Source organism: Coregonus clupeaformis, chromosome 13 (genome assembly GCF_020615455.1).
Source record: "Coregonus clupeaformis isolate EN_2021a chromosome 13, ASM2061545v1, whole genome shotgun sequence".
Lineage (NCBI taxonomy): Eukaryota > Metazoa > Chordata > Actinopteri > Salmoniformes > Salmonidae > Coregonus > Coregonus clupeaformis.
Window position 1 is genome coordinate 13,424,994 of NC_059204.1, and position 25,725 is coordinate 13,450,718.

The 25,725-nt window shown below is 43.2% G+C and overlaps 1 protein-coding gene across 1 annotated transcript in view; it reads right to left on the reverse strand.

The window, feature by feature from the left end:
• The window catches only part of jam3b (junctional adhesion molecule 3b), a 43,677-nt gene extending 18,312 nt beyond the window's left edge, over positions 1-25,365 (reverse strand). The window contains exon 1 of the mRNA XM_041893811.2: positions 25,231-25,365. Within this exon, the coding sequence (XP_041749745.1) occupies positions 25,231-25,315 (85 nt within the window). The 5' untranslated portion in view covers positions 25,316-25,365. The remainder of the gene's footprint in view (positions 1-25,230) is intronic.
• Between the last annotated feature and the right edge of the window lie 360 nt (positions 25,366-25,725).

Consider the following 25,725-nt stretch of genomic DNA (forward strand, 5'->3'; position numbering starts at 1 on the left):
TGCACTGTGTTTCTGTCTAATGGTCCCTGATTAGAAGTTGTGGCTGTGTATCAGGAGTGAGCTCATTTGCATTCCATCTTTTCCAGGTCGACTCTGACACAGTTCAGTGTTATTCAATTCAGCTCTTTGTGTATTCATTTATTCTGCATTTGCATGTGTGGCTGCAATAGGCCCCGCTCTGTGATGCCTGCTATTCCTGGGCAGCCCCCTGTGCCTTTATAGTAGGGAGGGAGCCCTCTTGATCTACGCAGGTCAAAGACTAGGCCTGACTAGAACCATTGAGAGAGTGGAGGGGGTAGGGGGGGCGACGGTGTCACCGAATGCCTGGGAACCTGTCACATTGTGTCAGCATTAGTGTCTGCATCTGGCCCGCTCTCACTTTGTCCTCCAGCGGAGTAGTTACTAACTCACAGGACTGGTCCACAGAGTGGTGCACAGAACTTTCGTTCTGCCAGCTTTGGTCGGGATCTAATCTTGCTTAACTTTAGAATGTGTGTCAAGTGCTCTAAAATGTGCTATTCAATTGAATGATTAACAAGTGCAAACATTTTCTGAATGGTCTTTGAGGAGAATATTGCCACCCACATTCGAGTCATGTGCAGCGTCTACTACTCCGCTGGAGAACAAAGTGAGAGCGGGCCAGATGCAGTCGATGACACAAAGTGTCACTATTCCTAGTTATGTGTACATGACCAAAAGCCTAAGATCACCATGCGCAATGCCAAGCATCAGCTGGAGTGGTGTAAAGCTTGCCACCATTGGACTCTTGAGCAGTGATGAATCACGCTTCACCATCTAGCAGTCTGACTGACGAATCTGGGTTTGGCAGATGCCAAGAGAACGCTACCTGCCCGAATGCATAGTGCCAACTGTAAAGTTGGAATAATGGTCTGGGGCTGTTTTTCATGGTTTGGGCTAGGCCCCTTAGTTCCAGTGAAGGGAAATCTTAACGTTACAGCATACAATGACATTCTAGATGATTCTGTGCTTCCAACTTTGTGGCAACAATTTGGGGAAGGCCCTTTCCTGTTTCAGCATGACAGCATGTTGAGATCGGTGTGGAAGAACTTGACTGGCCTGTACAGACCCCTGACCTCAACCCCATCGAACACCTTTGGGATGAATTGGAACGCCTAATCGCCCAACATCAGTGCCCAACCTCACTAATGTTTGTGGCTGAATGGAAGCAAGTCCCGGCAGCAATGTTCCACCATCAAGTGGAAAGCCTTCTCAGAAGAGTGGAGGCTGTTATAGCAGCAAAGGGGGGACCAACTCCATATTAACGCCCATGATTTTGGAATGAGATGTTCGACGAGCAGGTGTCCACATACTTTTGGTAGTGTATCTTCACTCAACAGACACTCTGTATACATAGACTTTACAGTCAGACATCACTCCTCACAATTTCAAGCATTTATCGTTACTTTTCTCCATAAAATATTCTGCTGAGCTAAACTCAAAAACACAGGCCTACTTTTCCAGTATGTAGGCTATTGCCTGTGTTGTATTAAATGGCAAGCATACTGTTTATATAACTGCCTCTTAGGTATTCTCTCTGTATTCGGTCTAAGTAGGCACCTACCTAATCATTGCCAAGGGCAACATGAAATTCAGTGATGTCTGATAACATCAATAAAACTACTAGAGGGTGATCTGATGACAGGTAAAATAATCTAAGCTTGGAGCTGCTAATCTAAATATTTATATCCAGGCACAATATTTACACAGGAAGCGTTATAAGTAATGCACATTTCGTGGGTATGAAAGTGAGAGTGGAGAGGAGTGGTGCACCAGTTCGACAAACTGCTGTGCATAAAGTGAAGCTGCCCTGCTTTGGGTTGTGTTTAGACAGTTTTGGAGTCAATACTGTAATTTGAGCCGGTGTCAGTGCATGTTAGTGATGATGTGGTGGACAATCTGAGGCAGCAGATCTGTGAGTTATTCCTCAGTAAGTGAGAACAGGTTAGCGTTTGAGAAGCCTTGCGGCTATTTATAGTGGCTGTCAGCGCCAGGCTGGGCCCCCACAGTTTGCTAATTGGTTGCACTCTCAGGTAAGTGTAGCAGCACTACATCTCCTGCCATTTTACAGGCAGCTGGGGAATCTTTGACCATCCTCCCTTAATAACATCAATTGGTGGCTCCCTTTTCAACCCCCGACTGGCCCCAGTGTAAAATGCTGTAAATGCCTCATGTCAAGGCAAATCGAGGCAAAAAGCAGAGGTGATGGCGCCCTTAACATGGCACTCCAGTGCTAACAATCTGACACGCCACACATTTCGGACATCAATATAAATTGGGGAGCTCTCTGAGACCGTGGTGGGGGCTTAAGAGATCCAGGGGCCTAATTCAGCTCAACACAGTGTTTTTGGGGCGGGGGACAGAGTCAATCCCATGCTCGTAGCGAAACTCCTACCACGAAAATCTGTGTTAAATCATGTTGCAGTCGGGTGCCAGAATTAGCTGCTCTCTGCACAGATGGCATTGGCTCTGCTCGCTGCAAATACCTTGCATTCTAGTCCAAGCAGACTGACCTCTTCCTTAATCCTAATTAGGAATGTAATTTCCACCCCAGCCTTTCCGAGTGCAATGAAAATAAATGTCTACGCTTTGTGTCGAGAAAGGGAAAATAGCCTTTTGTGGGTTTTAATTGGTTTCTGTGCGAAATATTATGGTCAAGAGATGGCCAAGTATGCTGATTGTGATGACATTTTGAAATATAAACTCAAGCAGTGGGGTTTAAACATGGGCGTTGCTCGTGCACTCCATAACTCCTGACAGTGTGTTCATAACAATACACGGATATACAGTTGAAGTCGGAAGTTTACATACACTTAGGTTGGAGTCATTAAAACTCGTTATTCAACGACTCCACAAATCTTGTTAACAAACTATAGTTTTGGCAAGTCGGTTAGGACATCTACTTTGTGCATGACACAAGTAATTTTTCCAACAGTTGTTTACAGACAGATTATTTCACTGTATCTCAATTCCAGTGGGTCAGACATTTACATACACTAAGTTGACTTTACCTTTAAACAGCTTGGAAAATTCCAGAAAATGATGTCATGGTTTTAGAAGCTTCTGAAAAGCTAATTGACATCATTTGAGTCAATCGGAGGTGTACCTGTGGATGTATTTCAAGGCCTACCTTCAAACTCAGTGCCTCTTCGCTTGACATCATGGGTAAATCAAAAGAAATCAGCCAAGACCTCAGAATAAAAATTGTACACCTCCACAAATCTGGTTCATCCTTGGGAACAATTTCCAAACGCCTGAAGGTACCACATTCATCTGTACGAACAATAGTACGCAAGTATAAACACCATGGGACCACGCAGCCGTCATACCGCTCAGGAAGGAGACGCGTTCTGTCTCCTAGAGATGAACGTACTTTGGTGCGAAAAGTGCAAATCAATCCCAGAACAACAGCAAAGGTCCTTGTGAAGATGCTGGAGGAAACAGGTACAAAAGTATCTATATCCACAGTAAAACGAGTCCTATATCGACATAACCTGAAAGGCCGCTCAGCAAGGAAGAAGCCACTGCTCCAAAACCGCCATAAAAAAGCCAGACTATGGTTTGCAACTGCACGTGGGGACAAAGATCGTACTTTTTGGAGAAATGTCCTCTGGTCTGATGAAACAATAATATAACTGTTTGGCCATAATGACCGTTATGTTTGGAGGAAAAAGGGGGTCGCTTGCAAGCCGAAGAACACCATCCCAACCGTGAAGCACGGGGATGGCAGCATCATGCTGTGGGGGTGCTTTGCTGCAGGAGGGACTGGTGCACTTCACAAAATAGATGGCATCATGAGGAAGGAAAATTATGTGGATATATTGAAGCAACATCTCAAGACATCAGTCAGGAAGTTCAAGCTTGGTCGCAATTGGGTCTTCCAAATGGACAATGACCCCAAGCATACTTCAAAAGTCACTACTATTATTCTGACATTTCACATTTTTTAAATAAAGTGGTGATCCTAACTGACCTAAGACAGGGAATTATTACTAGGATTAAATGTCAGGAATTGTGAAAAACTGAGTTTAAATGTATTTGGCTAAGGTGTATGTAAACTTCCAACTTCAACTGTATAATACATGGTGGTATTGGGGTTAAATCCCTGGACAGTCTAAAGAGTTGGCAACATTTCTTATTGGTCTATTAACTTATTTACCGCCTGGTGATGTCACCAGGCAAGCCAAAGCTCCATCCCACCAAAACAGGCTGAAATTTCAGGCAGACTTTTCAAACAGCTCTTACACTTAAAGGGCATTATCATTATTTTCACAATTTCACAGTATTATTACAACCTCATGGTGTGAAAATGTATAAATATAAAACAAATGAAAAGCACTTTTTTGACTGCACTGGGCCTTTAACACAGACTTTATTTATTTTTTTGGGCGTCCCAGCGATTACTTCACGTGTTGGCCCGATACACTAGGCTATACTCAGCCACCTTGGCCCAATACACTGGGCTAGACTTCATAGAATGGCGCCGGAGGGGACAGCTGCCGTTTTACGTGCTCCTAACCAACTGTGCTATTTTGTGTGTTTTTTCGCATTGTTTGTAACTTATTTTGTACATAATGTTGCTGCTACCATCTCTTATGACCGAAAAGAGCTTCTGGATATCAGAACAGCAATTACTCACTTCGAACTGGACGAAGATTTTTTATTTAATGAGTCCGACGCGAAGGATATACTGCTTCTCCGAGACCATGCCCAATCCCCGTCATTCGCGTGAAGAAAAGACAGAAATTCAGGGGGCTGAGATTGGGGTGCCTTGTGAGAATTCGTCGGCGAGTGGGTAACCCGCCTCTACTATCCGTTCTATTGGCCAACGCGCAATCACTGGAAAATAAACTGGATGATCTCTGCTCGAGACTATCCTACCAACGGGACATTAAAAACTGTAATATCTTATGTTTCACCGAGTCATGGCTGAATGACGACACGGATAATATACAGTTGGCTGGGATTTCCGTGCATTGGCAGGACAGAACAGCTACGTCTGGTAAGACGAGGGGTGGTGGTGTGTGTCTATTTGTCAATAACAGCTGGTGCGCGATGTCTAATATTAAAGAGGTCTCGAGGTATTGCTCGCCTGAGAGAGTACGTCATGATAAACTGTAGACCACACTATCTACGAAGAGAGTTTTCATCTATATTTTTCATAGCCGTCTATTTAGCACCACAAACTGATGCTGGCACTATGACCGCACTCAACGAGCTGTATAAGGCTATAAGCAAACAAGAAAATCCTCATCCAGAAGCGACGCTCCTAGTGGTCGGGGTCTTTAATGCAGGCAAACTTAAATCTGTTTTACCTCAGTTCTACCAGCATGTCACATGTGCAACCAGAGGAAAACAAATCTAGACCACCTTTACTCCACACACAGAGACTCATATAAAGCTCTCCCTCGCCCAACCTTTTGGCAAATCTGACCATAATTCTATCCTCCTGATTCCTGCTAACAAGCAAAATACGGAAGTGGTCAGATGACGCGGATGCTACGCTACAGGACTGTTTTGCTAGCACAGACTGGAATATGTTCCGGGATTCATCCAATGGCATTGAGGAGTATACCACCTCAGTCACCGGCTTCATCAATAAGTACATCGACGACGTCGTCCCCACAGTGACTGTACGTACATATCTCAACCAGAAGCCATGGATTACAGGCAACATCCGCACCGAGCTAAAGGGTAGAGCTGCCGCATTCAAGGAGCGGGACACTAATCCGGACGCTTATAAGAAATCCCGCTAAGCCCTCAGACAAACCATCAAACAGGCAAACGTCAATACAGGACTAAGATTGAATCCTACTACACCGGCTCTGATGCTCGTCGGATGTGGCAGGGCTTGAAAACTATTTCGGACTACAAAGGGAAACCCAGCTGCGAGCTTCCCAGTGATGCGAGCCTACAATACGAGCTAAATGCATTTTATGCTCGCTTCGAGGCAAGCAACACTGAAGCATGCATGATAGCACCAGCTGTTCCGGACAACTGAGTGATCACACTCTCCGTAGACGATGTGAGCAAGACCTTTAAACAGGTCAACATTCACAAGGTCGCGGGGCCAGACAGATTACCAGGACGTGTACTCAGAGCATGCTCGGACCAACTGGCAAGTGTCTTCACTGACATTTTCAACCTCTCCCTGAGCGAGTCTGTAATACCTACATGTTTCAAGCAGACCACCATAGTCCCTGTGCCCAAGAAAGTGAAGGTAACCTGCCTAAATTACTACCTCCCTGTAGCACTCACGTCGGTAGCCATGAAGTGCTTTGAAAGGCTGGTCATGGCTCACATCAACACCATCATCCCGGAAACCCTAGACCCACTTCAATTCGCATACCGCCCCAACAGATCCACAGATGATGCAATCTTAAACGCACTCCACACTGCCCTTTCCCCCCTGGACAAATGGAACACCTATGTGAGAATGATGTTCATTGACTACAGCTCAGCGTTCAACACCACAGTGCCCACAAAGCTCATCACTAAGCTAAGGACCCTGGGACTAAACACCTCTCTCTGCAACTGGATCCTGGACTTCCTGACGGGCTGCCCCCAGGTGGTAAGGGTAGGCAACAACACATCTGCCACGCTGATCCTCAACACGGGGGCTCCTCAGGGGTGCGTGCTTAGTCCCCTCCTGTACTCCCTGTTCACCCACGATTGCGTGGCCAAGCACGACTCCAACACCATCATTATGTTTGCTGACGACACAACAGTGGTAGGCCTGATCACCGACAACGATGAGACAGCCTATAGGGAGGAGGTCAGAGACCTGGCAGTGTGGTTCCAGGACAACAACCTGTCCCTCAACGTGAGCAAGACAAAGGAGATGATCGTGGACTACAGGAAAAGGAGGGCCGAACACGCCCCCATTCACATCTACGGGGCTGTAGTGGAGTGGGTCGAGAGTTTCAAGTTCCTTGGTGTCCACATCACCAACGAACTATCATGGTCCAAACACACCAAGACAGTCATGAAGAGGGACTGAAAAGATTTGGCATGGGTCCCCAGATCCTCAAAAACGTCTACAGCTGCACCATCGAGAGCATCCTGACCGGTTGCATCACCGCCTGGTATGGCAACTGCTCGGCATCCAACCGTAAGGCGCTACAGAGGGTAGTGCGTACGGCCCAGTACATCACTGGGGCCAACCTTCCTGCCATCCAAGACCTATATACTAGGCGGTGTCAGAGGAAGGCCCCAAAAATGGTCAAAGACTCCAGTCACCCAAGTCATAGACTGTTTTCTCTGCTACCGCATGGCAAGCGGTACCAGAACGCCAAGTCTAGGTCCAAAATGCTCCTTAACAGCTTCTACCCCCAAGCCATAAGACTGCTGAACAATTAATAAAATGACCACCCGAACTATTTACATTGACAACCCACCCCCCTTTGTTTTTACACTGCTGCTACTCGCTGTTTATTATCAATGCATAGTCACTTTACCCCTACCTACATGTACAAATTACCTCGACTAACCTGTACCCCCGCAAATTGACTCAGTCCCGGTACCCCCTGTATATAGCCTCGATATTGTTATTTTATTGTGTTACTTTTTATTTTATTTTTTATTTTATAACTATTTCTTGAACTGCATTGTTGGTTAAGGGCTTGTAAGTAAGCATTTCACTGTAAGGTCTACACCTGTTGTATTCAACGCATGTGACAAATAAAATTTGATTTGAAATTTGATTTGATTAGACTCAGTCACGTTGGCCCGATACACTAGGTTAGGCTCAGCCACGTTGGCCCGGGCTAGATTGATAAGCGGCCATTGTTGAGAGTGCCGGCCGATGTGTGTAGTAGATACCGGTGAGCTAAGGCTTGCCTGACAGCTGAATAATAATGCCACACTGCTAGCAGAGACGTGTTGACTTAGTGGGGCCAAAAGCCTTAATCCACCTCACTTCCTGGTCCAAAGGATGCTCGCTGTGTGCTGAAAAGAGCTGAGTTGAAAGGGAGTCCCCTGTGACAATGCCTCTGGGGACTCTGGGGACTCAGACTTCATTGGCTCGCTTGAGCTTTTCCACACTGTAGTGTTTCACAAAACTGAGCCTTTTCACAACCTATATATCTAAATCTAGCAAAGTTATTTGATTTTATCTTTTCATGTCTGTGTTTCCCAATGGGAGTCATCTACTACATAGCCTATTGGGCAATGTGATAATGGCTGAAACACATTGTAGCACAGCCAGAGACGGTCACTTACTGAACTCTTTAGCAACACAATTGTGGTGTTCACAGGGCAGAGTGTGTGAGAAGGCAGCAGGGAGCTCATAAAGTCTCCATCATGGGCCTCCCAGCAGCATTCAGCTATCGTCCCTGGAACAGCAGGCCAAGCACAAATCCCAGCGCTCCCATTGTTTTCCTCTCCAGCAGTGGCCCTTCATAGCCGATCTCATTAATTGCCTTTTGTTTGCACTCCTGAACAAAGGCATCTTGTGCAGTAGGGCAGCAACTCCGAATGCCTGGACAGTTAGGCCAGTTGAATGCATAAATAGCCTATACATCCCCATATTCACCTCTCTATTCTGGACACTGTTAAGCTCTGTGAAGCTGCTTCCTTTTACATAAAATACCCTGGTTTCATACTGTGGTTTCATGATGTCCTTGGTTGTTAACAGTCATATGATTTGATGCATTTTTTATCACCCATGATTCTGCTGCAAGGTATGCCTTTAAGAATTGAATTCTTACTGGCATTAACAGAAACTGTAGGCAGAATTAACAAGCATCTTTGCTGACTCAAAGATGAAGGTTCACACCTCTAGTCAGTTAAGTCTTTCTTTCCATAAAAGTCATTATTTTGCATGTGCTGGCCATGCAGGAAGTGCTCTATGGCAACCCAATGAAAAATGGGTCCTCTCTCCACTTGCTTTCACTGTGATTCGGTACCAATGATGAATGTCAACAGGGTAGGGCCTTTAAATCAAGGCCGCCAACCGCCATTACTCCATGAATAGACTCCTGAAAATGATAGGCAGTTACGCAAGACTGGATTCAGAAAACAAATAACATGGGGTGAGGTTTGAACATGTAGGCTAACTAAACATGGTGTGAGGCTTTCATACAGACTATTCAGACTAGGATTGTTTATATACCAAAAAGGATTGCTCTCCTATACCAAAAATTGCGTACTTTAAAAGATTGCGACTTCAAAGTGTGCAATTCCCTGGTGAGCGATCTCAGCGACTGACACAGTGAGCAGGCCTTTAGAACAACACGTGCACAAAGGCATACTCCAGACTCAAATAGTTAGCATAGGCAGTCTGAAGAGCAGGGCAGAGAATGTTGCTGAGCAACAGGTGGAAGAAAAGGGGATAACCATCTGAGCCTCATGCTACCACTGACAACCCCACAGGACCCCTGCTTCTATCACCTGCTCGGGAGGAATCCCCCACGGGTTTCCATGGGAAATGCCGGACAAACGCGCCACATAGCAAAACTGCTGAGCGTTCCATGCAGCCCATTCTGTGGCCGGATTTAACACTAGCAATGCAGTCACACTCATGCCATCACAGGAAGTAAGACATACTGTTCAATGTTACAATGCAACCTGGTGGATGGACACAATGGTGAGCCATGGAAGTGCGTTCATGGCAAGAATAGAGGACAGCTGTTGACCTTTGTCACCTGCCTGTTTTTGCTTAAGTCAAACCTAAGTGCTCTGTGGTGTTCTGTTTGATAATGCAAAAGTGCTCCACCTTCCATTGCCCTCCATTTTCTGCCTCAAACTTAAGAGAGGAAAAAGGGGGGAAACGTAAAGATTTAAGGGCGGAAAAATGTGCATAAAACGTGAAATTCCACCACAGCTGCCTGGCAGGGATTTTTTTCAATATACCGTTTGCCTTTCTCTGAAGCTCTGAAAGACAATGATTTACATGGCAGATTACGCACTGTTTACATGTCAAGACAGTCACTAAAAATAAACACGCTTGCATCTGGATCTTGATCCGGAGAGAAAATTCCAGACCCGGGTGTAATCCTTATTCTTTGTACACTAGACAGATGTGCAGTGCACTGCTGAGGTGTGTTCATAACCCCACCTCCAAACCAAAGAGAGCGATCACCAGTCTCTGTCTTATGGTCTCTTGCTATGCTTGTTCTAATTTTCTGTATATCATGCAATGGAGAATTCCTTGGAAGATGCACTTAAATGATACAGGTTAACAGTATTATTACAGTACCAGCTGAGTAATTCTAGCATAACTCAGCTAACGGAGATTTTAAAAAATAGCCCTTTAATGGGAAATAATTATGGCCAAACTCATTAGTCACACTAAGGAGAATATCCCGTCAATTACTGGGGAGTGTCACTGGTCTGCATATTGCTCCCAGTATGGAATGTCCAGATTCCGATGGAATCTTTGCAGCTGCACATAGCAATTACAGTGACCCCACCCCTGATAAGTGATGTCTCCAACTGATTGGCCAACTGCTGTCTGATCTCTAAACAAGCGTCCAGCTAAACTCTGAGGGGAAAACCGTCAAATTGAGTGGGCATCAGTAGGTTTAACCTACATACAGTACTCTATGCTACTTTCATTGCTCACATCTGGGGCCACTTGTAGATCTGTGCGCTTGATCACGAGGCCTTCCGAGCCCCATCATTCCCAGGTCTGTCTCGAAACATTGCGCTAACCTACGCACTGAAACCACGGGATGCTGCCCACAGACATATGCAGGATGATCCTGAGTGTTGATGATCTGAAATAAAACTGCATGGTTGGCCAGTTCCGCATGAATGACCCTCAGAGCGGGGCATTAATTACACTGAGAATCGGGGGAGGATGTTTAGAAGGACTCATCAGCCCAGAGATATAGATTCCCTCTGAAAGTGTGGTGAAAATGCACAAACCCATAAGATCATTGTTCTGGCTCAAACCGGATACAACCGGAATGGATTGGTCTGAGGAAGCTGGGGGGAAACTTTTGTGTTTTTCCTGTCCTCATCCAAAGGGCACACTCTGAGACCCTGTGTGAGCACCGTAACATAACTCGTCCTGCCTAAAAGGCTTTTGTTCTTATGTTTTCTACCGTTCGTATTTATTTTCTCAATAAATTATTTGTTGGCTTTATTCTGTCTCTCCGCTGTTTTATGCGTTGAATATTTCAGGAGCCGCACATCTATGCTCTCATTGTTCTTTCAGAAAGACTATAAGACATGTCTTCATAATACCAGCAGGGCATTCTGGAAATGAAGAACACAGGTCCCTGAAGAAATTTTACTCTTTCTTTCTCTCTTAGTGTTGTCAGCTCAGTGTCTTAAATTCGCCTGACCAGATTGTTCCACCAGGGTCATTGTACTTTCATCTACATTTTGCAGGGCTGTCTGGATATATCTCTCAAAACTATTTATTTTCAACATGCTACATGGGCATGCAAGTAGCCTATGTTTTAAGATCTGGGTTTTTACAGTGAGGGCAGGGGTCTTATTTCAACCAATAACAATCTCCCAACTGAAGACATTTTGGGCCTTAAAATTAAAATTAGAGGGGTGGATATGACAGGATGATGCTGTACAGCTTGCCGATAATTGTGACTGTGTGTGCATGTGCGGGTGCAAAATGTACATGCATAGAGGGTCCTATCAATCAATGATGGGCTCCCGAGTGGCGCAGTGGTCTAAGGCACTGCATCTCAGTGCTTGAGGCGTCACTACAGACCCCCTGGTTCGATTCCAGGCTGTATCACAACCGGCCGTGATTGGGAGTCCCATAGGGCGGCGCACAATTGGCCCAGCGTCGTCCAGGTTTGGCCGGTGTAGGCCGTCATTGTAAATAAGAATTTGTTCTTAACTGACTTGCCTAGTTAAATAAAGGTAAAATGATAGAGCACTGTTTTTAGAAAGGAATGTTAGTCCAGTGGCGACAAGACAAATTCCGCATCTAGGCCTAGTGCTTCATATTCATCCTTTGAGCTTTTGCCATGACAAAATGGATGAAGAACAAAGAAAACATGTCATTTTCTATCACAATCTATTATAATCCTGACTTCAAAAGTATTATTGTTGCTTCTATTGGGATTAAATAGATTTTAAAAGGACAAGTTTAATCTGCATTTTTCTCATCTCCCATGTTGCCACGATACATTTGCTTTGCTCAGAAGTCGTAAGTTCTATATCTCTGCCCTTCATCTAGAGTGGTCTTCAATTCATTCCAGCGTTACAATGAACCTCTTCTAGTGCGCCATTCTCTTACGTCCAACTTGCTCTTTTTCGATGTACAGTGCCTTGCAAAAGTATTCATCCCCCTTGGCGTTTTTCCTATTTTGTTGCATTACAACCTGTAATTTCAATGGTTTTTATTTGGATTTCATGTAATGGACATACACAAAATAGTCCAAATTGGTGAAGTGAAATGAAAAAAATAACTTGTTTCAAAAAATTAAAACAAATAAATAACGGAAAAGTGGTGTGTGCATATGTATTCACCCCTTTGCTATGAAGCCCCTAAATAAGATCTGGTACAACCAATTACCTTCAGAAGTCACATAATTAGTTAAATAAAGTCCACCTGTGTGCAATCTAAGTGTCACATGATCTGTCACATGATCTCAGTATATATACACCTGTTCTGAAAGGCCCCAGAGTCTGCAACACCACTAAGCAAGGGGCACCACCAAGCAAGCGGCACCATGAAGACCAAGGAGCTCTACAAACAGGTCAGGGACAAAGTTGTGGAGAAGTACAGATCTGGGTTGGGTTATAAAAAAAATATCAGAAACTTTGAACATCCCACAGAGCACCATTAAATCCATTATTAAAAAATTGAAAGAATATGGCACCACAACAAACCTGCCAAGAGAGGGCCGCCCACCAAAACTCACGGACCAGGCAAGGAGGGCATTAATCAGAGAGGCAACAAAGAAACCAAAGATAACCCCGAAGGAGCTGCAAAGCTCCACAGCGGAGATTGGATATCTGTCCATAGGACCACTTTAAGCCATACACTCCACAGACCTGGGCTTTACGGAAGAGTGGCCAGAAAAAAGCCATTGCTTAAAGAAAGAAATAAGGAAACACGTTTGGTGTTCACAAAAGGCATGTGGGAGACTCCCTAAACATATGGAAGAAGGTACTCTGGTCAGATGAGACAAAAATTGAGCTTTTTGGCCATCAAGGAAAACGCTTTGTCTGGCCCAAACCCAACACCTCTCATCACCCCGAGAACACCATCCCCACAGTGAAGCATGGTGGTGGCAGCATCATCGGCAGGGACTTGGAAACTGGTCAGAATTTAAGGAATGATGGATGGCGCTAAATACAGGGAAATTCTTGAGGGAAACCTGTTTCAGTCTTCCAGAGATTTGAGACTGGGACAGAGGTTCACCTTCCAGCAGGACAATGACCCTAAGCATACTGCTAAAGCAACACTCGAGTGGTTTAAGGGGAAACATTTAAATGTCTTGGAATGGCCTAGTCAAAGCCCAGACCTCAATCCAATTGAGAATCTGTGGTATGACTTAAAGATTGCTGTACCAACTTAAAGGAGCTGGATCAGTTTTGCCTTGAAGAATGGGCAAAAATCCCAGTGGCTAGATGTGCCTAGTTTATAGAGACATACCCCAAGAGACTTGCAGCTGTAATTGCTGCAAAAGGCGGCTCTACAAAGTATTGACTTTGGGGGGGGTGAATAGTTATGCACGCTCAAGTTTTCAGTTTTTTTGTCTTATTTCTTGTTTGTTTCACAATTTTTTTTATTTTGCATCTTCAAAGTGGTAGGCATGTTGTGTAAATCAAATGATACAAACCCCCCAAAAAAACAATTTTAATTCCAGGTTGTAAGGCAACAAAATAGGAAAAATGCCAAGGGGGATGAATACTTTCGCAAGCCACTGTATATGGCTATGGTGAATGTACCAGTATCTTTGTTGTGGTGTCTTTACACATTGTGACAAATCTCTTTTAAGCCTCACACAATCATCCCCAATAATACTGTCTGATTATTCTGCCTGTGTGAAAACTCTCCAAGGTCTTGTTGGCTCCTTTTAAGGTTATCTTGTAAGACCTGATAATGACCATTGTGTAAACATGTTCAACTCGGGAAGTCGGACTGTCTAGGAGGAAATGGCAGATGAGATAGCGTGGTCATTTTGGGATGTCTACGCTGCATTTCACATTAGAATAATACTAGAATGTTGAGAAACTGACAATTTAGTTTAATTGCAACCTTCCTGCCTTAGAAATGGGAAAATCTCTGTGCTAGATATTAATATATTTAATGAGTTGTTCCACATCTTTTTTCTGTCCTATTCACTTTTTCTTTCCACTCCTCATCCCCGGTGTTTATGAAAATCTATTCAAATGACTGTGCACTTCCACGCGTTGGTCTTAAAAAAATAAAATGCTAACGTCACCAGTTCAGGCAAGCACCCTTATCAGCCCCTATAGGCTCTGCTACTAAAATGGACTCTTAAGCACACGGATGCCTAAACTCTCTCTCTTCAGCTCTGAGGCTGCGGCCTTGTCTAGCGTCCGGTTACAGTGATGACAAATGCCTGCCAAAGCTCTGAGTCACAATGAAAATGACCCAAATTGTTTTTCTTTTTCTATAGCTTGCTGTAACATGGTTGACAAGCATGTACTACAGGCAGTACACCCTCTTGCGAAGCTCAGTCTAGGGCCACCATGTTACAAACTCGCCACCAATGTCTGGCATGCTGACAAATATCTCAGGCACTTACCCAGGGTATGCACTCACACACGTGTGGCAGCTGTACTGTGTACATGCTGTATTTGGGCTTCTACCGTGTTCTCAGGCACAACTCATGGCAAACCGAAAACCTAGGGTCGCCCACGTCCCTGTGATACATTCTGACAGGATTAGGAAATGCCATTAATGTCGCTCGATATCAAACATTTCAGCGCTCATTAAGTATTATATATATGCTTGGTCCGACACTTTTCTCAGGCTTTTTTCCACCTAACTGATGATTAAGTTTTAAAGGATGTGCTCCAGACTACGTCAGCTGAAAGCCATCATGAAAATGTGTTCTTATGACTGGCTATACTTAGAGTCTTGTCTCTGCTTATAATTACTTGGTATGTACTAGTAAAATGATGTGATAACAATTGATATTTGTTGATCCTTCAAATATAGCAACACTTCAAAAAATATATTAGCTGGGCCCAAATGCTGGTTCTTGTTTCAATTAATCCCAAATAAACCAAACAAATAGTTAATTATTGAGTGATTACCATTTCACCATGTCATTTCTAAGTAAGTGCCAGGGAAATAGCATACTGTAAGATAAAGAGTATCCTTATTAAGAGCATTAATGGGACAAAGGAATTACTGAGGTCATACTTGCTCAGTTAATGTTAGACTGTGGCATCTCTGCTGCATGAAATCCTTTTTAGCAGTTAGGCTTAATACTGTAGCCCAAGTGTTAGCCCCAACACCAGGTCACCAGATGGTCTGGTTACAATCTACCAACACTATCTGACCAGTCAGCTAAATGTACATTGCAAGTCTGATGGTAATGGTGGATTTTCAAAAGTAGACAGGTTATTTATTCTACTAAGGCCTTCCTTTGTTTGACAAAAATCAAGAATCATTTATTGTAGCTTTGTCTGTTCTCTATCGCCTACTCACCATCATTCTGACGTTCAGTGAACTTGCTAACGCCTACATACCTTGTTTGAAGAGAGAGGCTTTATTGTGAAATATATTCAATTTGAAACTGTAGTTGTAGGTTGTAGGCCTACCTATCAGCTGCCCAAATAAGAACATCTGGACAAAATTACCGAAACTGTAATACCAAACATGTCATACTTTGATGGACCAAAGAGTTATCTGATTTTTAAAAATAATTGCGACGGCGTGGCAGTCTTCAATGGACTACATTTCCTGGGCTTGAGATGGTCGTAAGAATGATTTAGCATGATTTGATGCCGAGTTTCTGCCTGATGATTAATCATTTGTGGCATTTGTGTCACTGGGCTGATAAAGCATCTGGGGGTGATTACCTCGGGTAGAAACGTGAGAGACACTGCAGTGAGAAGTCACGGAGAACTCCCAAACACCCCTACTCCACCCCCCTTACTCACTTCAATGCTACTCAACAAAAACTCCCTTTGTCTGACCACCAACATTTTTGTCAGGCCTTAGCACAAGACTCGCACATCCCTTCCCAGAGGCCGACTACATTTCCTGAGCTTGAGATAGTCATAAGAATGATTTAGCATGATTTGATGCTGAGATTCTGCCTGATGATAAATAATTTGTGGCATACAGTGTATTCGGAAAGTATTCAGACCCCTTGATATGTTCCACATTTTGTTACGTTACAGCCTTATTCTAAGATGGATTAAAAATAAAAATAAATCAAATCTACACACAGTACCCCATAATGACAAACGCGAAAACAGGTTTTTAGAAATGTTTGCTAATTTATTAAAAATAAAAAACAGAAATACCTTATTTACGTAAGTATTCAGACCCTTTGCAATGAGACTCGAAATTGTGCTCAGGTGCATCCTGTTTCCATTAATCATCCTTGAGATGTTTCTACAACTTGATTGGAGTCCACTTGTGGTAAATTCAATTGATTGGACATGATTTGGAAAGGCACACACCTGTCTATATAAGGTCCCACAGTTGACAGTGCGTGTCAGATCAAAAACCAAGCCATGAGGTCGAAGGAATTGTCCATAGAGCTCCGAGACAGGATTGTGTCGAGGCACAGATCTGGGGAAGGGTACCAAAAAATTTATGCAGCATTGAAGGTCCCCAAAAACACAGTGGCCTCCATCATTCTTAAATGGAAGAAGTTTGGAACCACCAAGACTCTTCCTAGAGCTGGCCGACCGCCCAAACTGAGTAATCGGGGGAGAAGAGCCTTGGTCAGGGAGGTGACCAAGAACCTGATGGTCACTCAGACAGAGCTCCAGAGTTCCTCTGTGGAGATGGGAGAATCTTCCAGAAGAACAACCATCTCTACAGCACTCCACTAATCAGGCCTTCATGATAGAGTGGCCAGACGGAAGCCACTCCTCAGTAAAAGGCACATGACAGCCCGCTTAGAGTTTGCCAAAAGGCACCTAAAGACCATGAGAAACAAGATTCTCTGGTCTGATGAAACCAAGATTGAACTCTTTGGCCTGAATGCCAAGCGTCACGTCTGGAGGAAACCTGGCACCATCCCTACGGTGAAGCATGGTGGTGGCAGCATCATGCTGTGGGGATGTTTTTCAGCGGCAGAGACTGGGAGATTAGTCAGGATCGAGGGAAAGATTAACGGAGCAAAGTACAGAGAGATCCTTGATGAAAACCTGCTCCAGAGCACTCAGGACCTCAGACTGGGGTGAAGATTCACCTTCCAACAGGACAACGACACTAAGCACACAGCCAAGACAATGCAGGAGTGGCTTTGGGACAAGTCTCTGAATGTCCTTGAGTGGCTCAGCTAGAGCCTGGACTTGAACCCGATCTAACATCTCTGGAGAGACCTGAAAATAGCTGTGCAACGACGCTCCCCATCCAACCTGACAGAGCTTGAGAGGATCTGCAGAGAAGAATGGGAGAAACTCCGCAAATACAGGTGTGCCAAGCTTGTAGCGTCATACCCAAGAAGACTCAAGGCTGTAATCGCTGCCAAAGGTGCTTCAACAAAGTACTGAGTAAAGGGTCTGAATACTTATGTAAATGTGATATTTCCATTTCTTCTTTTTTATAAATTTGCTAAAATGTCCACAAAAAAACTGTTTTTGCTGTGTCATTATTGGGTATTGTGTGTAGATTGATGAGGGGAAAAAAAGACTTAATCCATTTTAGAATAAGCCTGTAACGTAAAACAAAATGTGGAAAAAGTCAAGGGGTCTGAATACTTTCCGAATGCACTGTATGTGTCACTGGGCTGATAAAGCATCTGAGCCGATTACCTTGGGTAGAAACGTGAGAAACACTACAGTGAGAAGTCACGGTAAACTCCCAAACACCCCTACTTAGGGTTGGGTGGTATCCTGATTTTCATACCATCATATCGTTCCTGTGCCATACCGAGATATACAGTATTACCGGCAGTGCACACAAGGGCCACTATTACTTTCTGAATGTAAAAAATAATGCAAAAAAATGTTGGCAGCAGGGATCTGGATCAAGGAGGGGATTGATCCTCTGCTGTAACCAAGAAGCTTGATCTAGCAAGCTAGCCACCCCCGAGCTTTAGGGCACCCCAAAAGAAAACTATACTGCCCAAACCTACCCCTACTTCACCCCCCTTACTCACTTCAATGCTATTCAATAAAAACTCCCTTTGGATGACCACCAACATTTTTGTCAGGTCTTACCGCAAGAATCGCACATCCCTACCCGGAGGCCGTAAGACTACATACATGGCTCTTGCATACCGTTCTCTTTTTTTATTTTTTATTTCATATTTTCTTTTAGTATACTTCAATTTTTATCGTCTTGTTTTTTTATATATATATTTTTTTTAATTACCCCTTTTTCTCCCCAATTTCGTGGTATCCAATTGGTAGTTAGAGTCTTGTCCCATCACTGCAACTCCCATACGGACTCGGGAGAGGCGAAGCTCGAGAGCCGTGCGTCCTCCGAAACACAACCCAGCCGAGCCGCACTGCTTCTTGACACATTTTTAGAGAGAGGATTTAAGATGAAAAAAATCATTTTCAGATAATGCCAATAGTTTCTATTTTACTATGCTTTAGATATGCATATGTTTAATCTCGAATCATATATTTAGAGTTGCTTGAATACAAGCCCAATGCTTTGGAATGAACAGCGTTCAAACACCTGAGGCTGTCATATGATTCTGGCATCTGGCTATTTATAGAGATAGTAATTGCCTTTGTGACAGTATGGTAAACAGAGGATGAATCCAAAGCGATTATCTGGCTATGACTCCCAGCATGTAGCCCAGCCTTCCCTTGCCTTTTCAGACAGGCAGTTCTTCAGCAGCATTAACTCCATTATCTGTGCCCTGCCATTAATGAATCTGTCATTATTTCCCTAAATTGACAGCATCCGAATGTGTGATTGATGGCAGTTCCTCCTGACCTATTGATGTGCTGGCTCTGTCTGAATCCAATGAATGAACACAGGGAGGAAAACCACTCCGGCGTTCTTCCCCTAGGGATCATGTGACCACAGATAAAGATCGGCAAACAGGAAATCACCCGAACACTGCCCTAAACTCAGACAGCCAATTGAGGAGAATTTCAAAGATTATCCAGCAGACACAGAATAAACATAGCATAATAACGTCTTGGCAAAACAAACAACAGATTTCACTTGCTATTGACAAGGGGAAATATCACTTTCAGACTTATTATGCCATATCTCACAACAGACAAAAGTGAGATCTGTGAGAAATATAAATAATTGTCGTCCTCGATCATAGTCCCCAAAAATTACATCAAGGCCTACAGATGGACTTAATGCAACAACAACAACAAATCTGATACGAGCCAAAGCTGATGTTATATTTTCATGGGGGGTTTTGGCCAACTACTTTCAGCCTAGCAGCCAGGCTTTAGACCAATTTTTATTTTGTATCAATGCCTCTTCCACATGATAGTCTTATTAACATTTGAAGAATGCACGTGCTTGCCATTCCTGGAACATAAGCATTTTCAACTTTCCCCTCAGCATCTGCCACTGCTTACCAAAAGGAGAAAAAAATTATAAAAGCAGGGTAGTGCCGACTTCAATAACCTTTCAAGTTCTTGGTGCGAAGTTCACGTGGATTTCTATCTCCAGCTTTTCTGTCTAACTCCTTCAGTTTACACAACTGTTATGCTTTCTTTCTTAGTAAACTACCCTTTCATTTTCTTTAAGACCAACTTAAAACAGGTGAGTGGGAGGGGTATTGTAATTCACTGTACATGATACGTTTTTTTCCTCCGTATGCTTTTGATTCACAGTGCCGCATTTGCTGCTAACACACAGTGTCTGGGGTTTGGGAGGGACACCATAGATACTTCTGGTCACCCATGCCTTCTCCCCAAACAAATCCACCCACTCCTGCTCAGCTGTTTTCGGGCCATTCCACTGTTGGACTCATGTGCTTCGCTGCCTTTATCCCATGCATGGGCCTTTGTGGCGCGGTTATCCAAGGTAGATAACTAGTATTGTGGTCTTGTTGTTGGCCAAGGATTAGCTTTAACTTGAGTGTAACTTCTAAATGCTGAGATTAATCTGCATGATTCGTGCATAATACATCATTCAAAATTACATTTCAAATTGTTGTCAAAACCTAACCCCAGAATAGATTAACTGCAAACGGCTTTACAAGCAAACTGGAAATGTAGGCTAGAGCTGCAGGCCTAATTACAGGACATGGGCTACCGTGCTAGTTAAAACAGACAGTGGGTCTACCATTCTCACACAACTGCTTTGTCTGTTGGGAATAACTCTTAACTCTCTAAACAAAAGAGCGCTGAGTGGGCAGCCACTCCTCTCTGTGCGTGCTATCCGTTTTTTCTATCTTTCCCTGGCATTTACTGTCTCTATACTAAAATGTCAAGCTGTATGTGACTCGCCCGGGGGGGTCCAGCTTGCCATTCAGGGAGTGCTCCAAACATTTGCTCACAAGCTGTGGATGGGAAGGGAAGCATCTGACAACAAGCACCTCCTGGGGGAAGCACTATCAGCACTTTCCCCGGGGCTCACCAACCTCCTCCGTACCCACCAGCAATGCCACACATTTTAGACAATGAAGAAAACACCTGTCATGGCTCCTGTTTAAATTAATGCTTGTAGTTCTTAAGTCAGCAAAGAAGACAGGCGTCTTATCCTTCATCGAGTGTGTGTGTGTGTGTGTGTGTGTGTGTGTGTGTGTGTGTGTGTGTGTGTGTGTGTGTGTGTGTGTGACCTTTTGCCATGATGGAGAGACTTAGGGGAAAACACTCCAACATTTGAGATACACCGGTGGGAATGTCAAACGTTTGCCTGCCGACAGTACTTAGCACCTCTGAACAGAGTGTCGACAGTCAATCTCTTTTGTGTTCACACAGCAAAGACCTTGGTAGTCGTCAGCCCAAACCATAAGGTGGCAGTAGCATTGTTTGGCAGTGCATATCCGTGTGTATTGCTTATGGTCTAGATTCCAAGCTATCTGCGCTAATGTTGCAATTTTGTAGAAGACTCTTGTTGATACTAGCCAGATGGCCACAGCTAGATAACTACCTAGCAAGATGACAAAGAAACAATTTAATTCACTCTCCATAATCCCATACTGCAAGTGCCAGCCCATAGCCAAATGTTTAGCTAGCTAGCTAATACATTAGCATATTCACTAGCTAGCACAACACTTAGCTTCTAACACAGGCAGCTGTTTCATGGAAACTAGCTAATCCATTGTGATGTAATTATAATGTCAATACTAGCTACTGTAAGGGTTGTGACCCAGATGCGGTGCAGGATAGACAGTAGGCAGTAGCCAGAGATGGTGAAACAAGGATCTTTACTGGTGGTCCCGAAGCCAGGATACAAAACAACGGACTTAACACGATAAAAGAAAGGTGAAGCAAATAAGTCTCCAAAAACAGGCTGACAGCCAAAATACGAAATAGTAACTATGACTGAAATAATAAAGAAACTGGGAGAACACTTCTCGAGTACCTGTACACACTTCTCTGATCAGACACTGATTAGTACTGCTGAGCATAGAGAAAATAGCAGAGAAAACTGAGCAAGGGAACACAGGGAAGTGAGGGCATACATACACAGGTGAACAGGTAGACACAGGTGACACCAATAGGATAATGATTAGTCCAGACTGTGAGTAAGGAGGTGCCTAAGGTTGTCGGAGGATGACACCTAGTGGGTCGCTCCAGAACTGCGACCCCATCCTGTAACAAGCTACAGTGGTAGCTAGCTTGGAGAAAGTATTTAGTGTTGTGTGCATTGCGTCTGTGCACTTAGCTAGCTACCATCCCATAGCCTACATTGCATATGAAGTGTGACTGGCTCATCCGTGGATGTACGGAGAAAATGACCCCCTTTTTTTGGGAGGGGGGGGCTCCCCCACGTGGGGGTTTGTGCTCTCTGATTGTCTCAAAGTCAAGTTGTTGGCCGCTGACGAGCATTGCGATTCTACAAATAGAATCGCTAGGTTCGTCGCTACTGGATCAGCACGAAGCAGGTACCGCTTTTGTTTTAGTAAGAGAAGGAACGGCCTCCCACTGTGATAAGTACCTATCGGCTGTATTTCGGCAATGAGATACTTGATGTGTTTCATGCTTAAGGAGACAGCTTTCTTTTCTCTCCCATATCTCCTCAGATAAGGGACTTCTCTTCTCACCCAAAGAGGTATGAGGCTTAAGCAGACTTACTGTGAGCTGCCATAGGGCTAATAAACTAGACCGGGGTCTCAAATTTCTGTTGGCCAAGCCTCCGTGAGTAGCCTAATCAATTTCCCACTCATTTGCTAAAAGGTAATTTATCAAGTCTGAAATGACATTTGCCACAACCACGCTTTTAAGAAAATGGTAGATTGTAATTTATCTTTCTTTCAATTTTATTCAGACTGGAAACAAGTTTTACTGCCATCACTGAATAAATGTGCATTTCTTGAGGTTCACAGAAGCCAATAATTCTCAAACTTCAAATAGAAGTGACTGTACCTGAAGGGCTATGATTTGGCCAGGTGCTTCTTCTAAGACTATTAAGGAAATATCTCAATGTTTATCAAATAAAATTATATTGGTCGCATACACATATTTTGCAGATGTTATCGTGGGTGAAGCGAAATTCTTATGTTCCTAGCTCCAACAGTGCAGTAATACCTAACAATACAAAACAATACATGCAAGTCCAAATAAAAATAAAGGAATATTGGCTTGGTTTATATTGGCTTGGTACTGTTCCACTTTGAGCATTGTCAAGCTCCCACATATCTTGGCACTTCTAAGTCTTGGCAGGATCTCAACCCAATTGAACACTTATGGGAGATTCTGGAGACAGCATTAATATGGAGTTGGTGCCCCCTACGCGCTTCAGCACTCGGCGGTCCCGTTCTGTGAGCTTGTGTGGCCTACCACTTCGCGGCTGAGCCGTTGTTGCTCCTAGACATTTCCACTTCACAATAACAGTGCTTACAGTTGACCGGGGTGTCCACATACTTATGAATCTATGCCAAGGTGAACTGAAGCTGTTCTGGCGGCTCGTGGTGGCCCAACACCCTATTAAAAAAACACTTTATGTTGGTGTTTCCTTATTTTTGACAGATACCTGTACATCTCTCTCATACCTATTCAAAATATATTCAAACTATGACATGAGTTCAAAACAGTTCCTTGGCAATGAAAAAACAAGCCAATGATGAATTAACCTAAAACCAACAAAATAATGTGGATAACAAAAGAGATCAAATACATTTTTTAATTTAAGCAATAAAATCAAATTACATAGTAACAGGTGTTTAAATGTACAAAGCTGATTCAAGTTATTTTCTTCAAATTGTAAATTATGTTTTTCTTTCAGAACTGTAATTGAGTGGTCTTTCCAACAACAATCAAGGTTAACCAGCTCTAACTATCGTATATAGCCTACATACAATAACAACTGGATAAGCTGTAAAATAATAGGCTACATTACTTAAAAAACACTAAATCAGATTCTCACTAGGTCTAATTCCAGGGCGACATTGAAAGACACCAGCAACATCTTTGGAAGCAGCCTTCTTGCTATCCATAATTCAATTCACAGATAATTAAGCCAATCCACACACGTGGATGATCAGAGGAGCTGAAGGCACACTGAGGTCTGTACCTCCTTTTGTTCCATGTGTCTCTCTTCATGAAGGGTTCAATACATGCTTAGCACTTCAGGAAAAACAGTTAAGCCCTAAAGCAAATGACCACCACCAGTTCATCACATGTGGTGCTGTTTAAGATCCTGCTATGATCCAGCCTTATTTGTTGTGTATATCAGTAGCCTTAACTTATTTATCAATAACTTTAGTGATTACAATTCTCATTACAATTTTAATATGAGGTAAGCTATAGCACCTGCTATAGGCTATTAAGAAACATTTGGGAACAATTCAAAATGTTTTTATTTCATTGTTCTTATTCAGAGTTCTATTTTGTTTAATTTAGCATATCAATGACATCAACAATTGTGGAAGTTGATACAAATGTATCTCTGAAATGTCAACATAATGATTAAACGTTCTTTCTGAGAAGGATCTGAGTATGCATGAGTTAAACACGAGGGAGCGCTTTATGGGAACAAATTGCATCATACCCTTCCAGCAACATAGCCTAATGATTTGTCTCTGCATCTGGCCAAATTGTAAACAGTTCTAACAGTTATTTCATGTTTTAATTTGGGTCAAATCAAAATATGAAAGAACTGTTTACATGCAGAGACAAATCGCTTAATCTGAGATGGCTAATAAAAAGTTACAAATCTACATTTTAGAACGGCTCTTCAATGAGTTCTCAACGTTGACAAAGCGAGCTGCCTGCTGCTTTCAGATAGGCTCCTCCCGCGGACTGTCGGTCTTTATTCCCCAATGGAAAAAACCGTTATCTCGCATCATTGAATACTGCCAGTCTGAACTTTAAGCAACCACAATTCAAACACGTTAAAAACGTTTAAGCAAACGTATGTTTATATCAAATGCTTATTTCTTAAACAATAACACATTTATAGTTGTATTCACAGTCGAAAACTTTTGAAAGTAAGGAGACGGACTAAAGGGGGACTCGACTCATCCCCTTTTAAAAAACAAGCCTCTAAATTAACGGATACATTGTATCTCTTCTTGCTATTTCATAATGTAACGTTTTTAGACAATTAAAACATGCTAACTGTATGTAGAGCAGTTTACGAATGGTTTCTATCTCTGAAGAGTTCGATAAGCTAGACATACTTCCAAATGCCAAACTGCACTGTCCGGCAAACATTCCAACGAGCCGACACAACAGGGCTTGAGGCTCTAGCGTTACCAAACAATTTATTAATTCTGGTCTTCGATTGCCTACTTTATAATAGAATATATCTCCATTTAAATCAGAACATCATATATGACTAACAAAATAGCTGGTTAGCTATAGCTAGCTTGCTGAGTTTGGTCAGAAATGATCACTTATATCCTAACGCAGATCACCTCTCGCAAATAACAAAGTAGCTAATTTCAAAGGACACAAGCGAGTGTCACGTCCAGAATGTTTCAGCAATGGCAAGAGGCTAGGGAAATCAAGCGCGGTCCTCATGCATTTACTTACAGTGAGTTGAGAGGAGGACCAGAATGCAAGCCAGACGTGTTAACGCCATCTTGGAGTCGATGCAATGTTCAGTTTGGCCGTACATGCGCAAAGTAAAGAGCTTTTCAGTGGATGGAGAGGAGGACTGGCCCGGGAGAGAGAGGCAAAGGGAATGAATCTATTGTATCGGGTTTCCATGGCTACCGAAAGCATCACTCATACAGTCAAGAATTTATGGTTGACAAGATGTGTGAGAACCAGACGTTTTACAACGGTGGAATAGGCAGCTGGAAGCTCTGATTGGGTACTACTGTATTAGGCTACTCATTTTACCCATTATATTATATCAGACACCATTCTGTGCTGTGAAATTACGATAACAATTTAAAATTTAGGATTTGTTATTAGTATTGATTTTCAGAGTAGGCTATGTATGTCAGATATCCAGACAAATCCCATTCATAAAAATTGAAAACCCAATTGGCATCCTTCCTAAAACAAATGGCCTTTGAGATG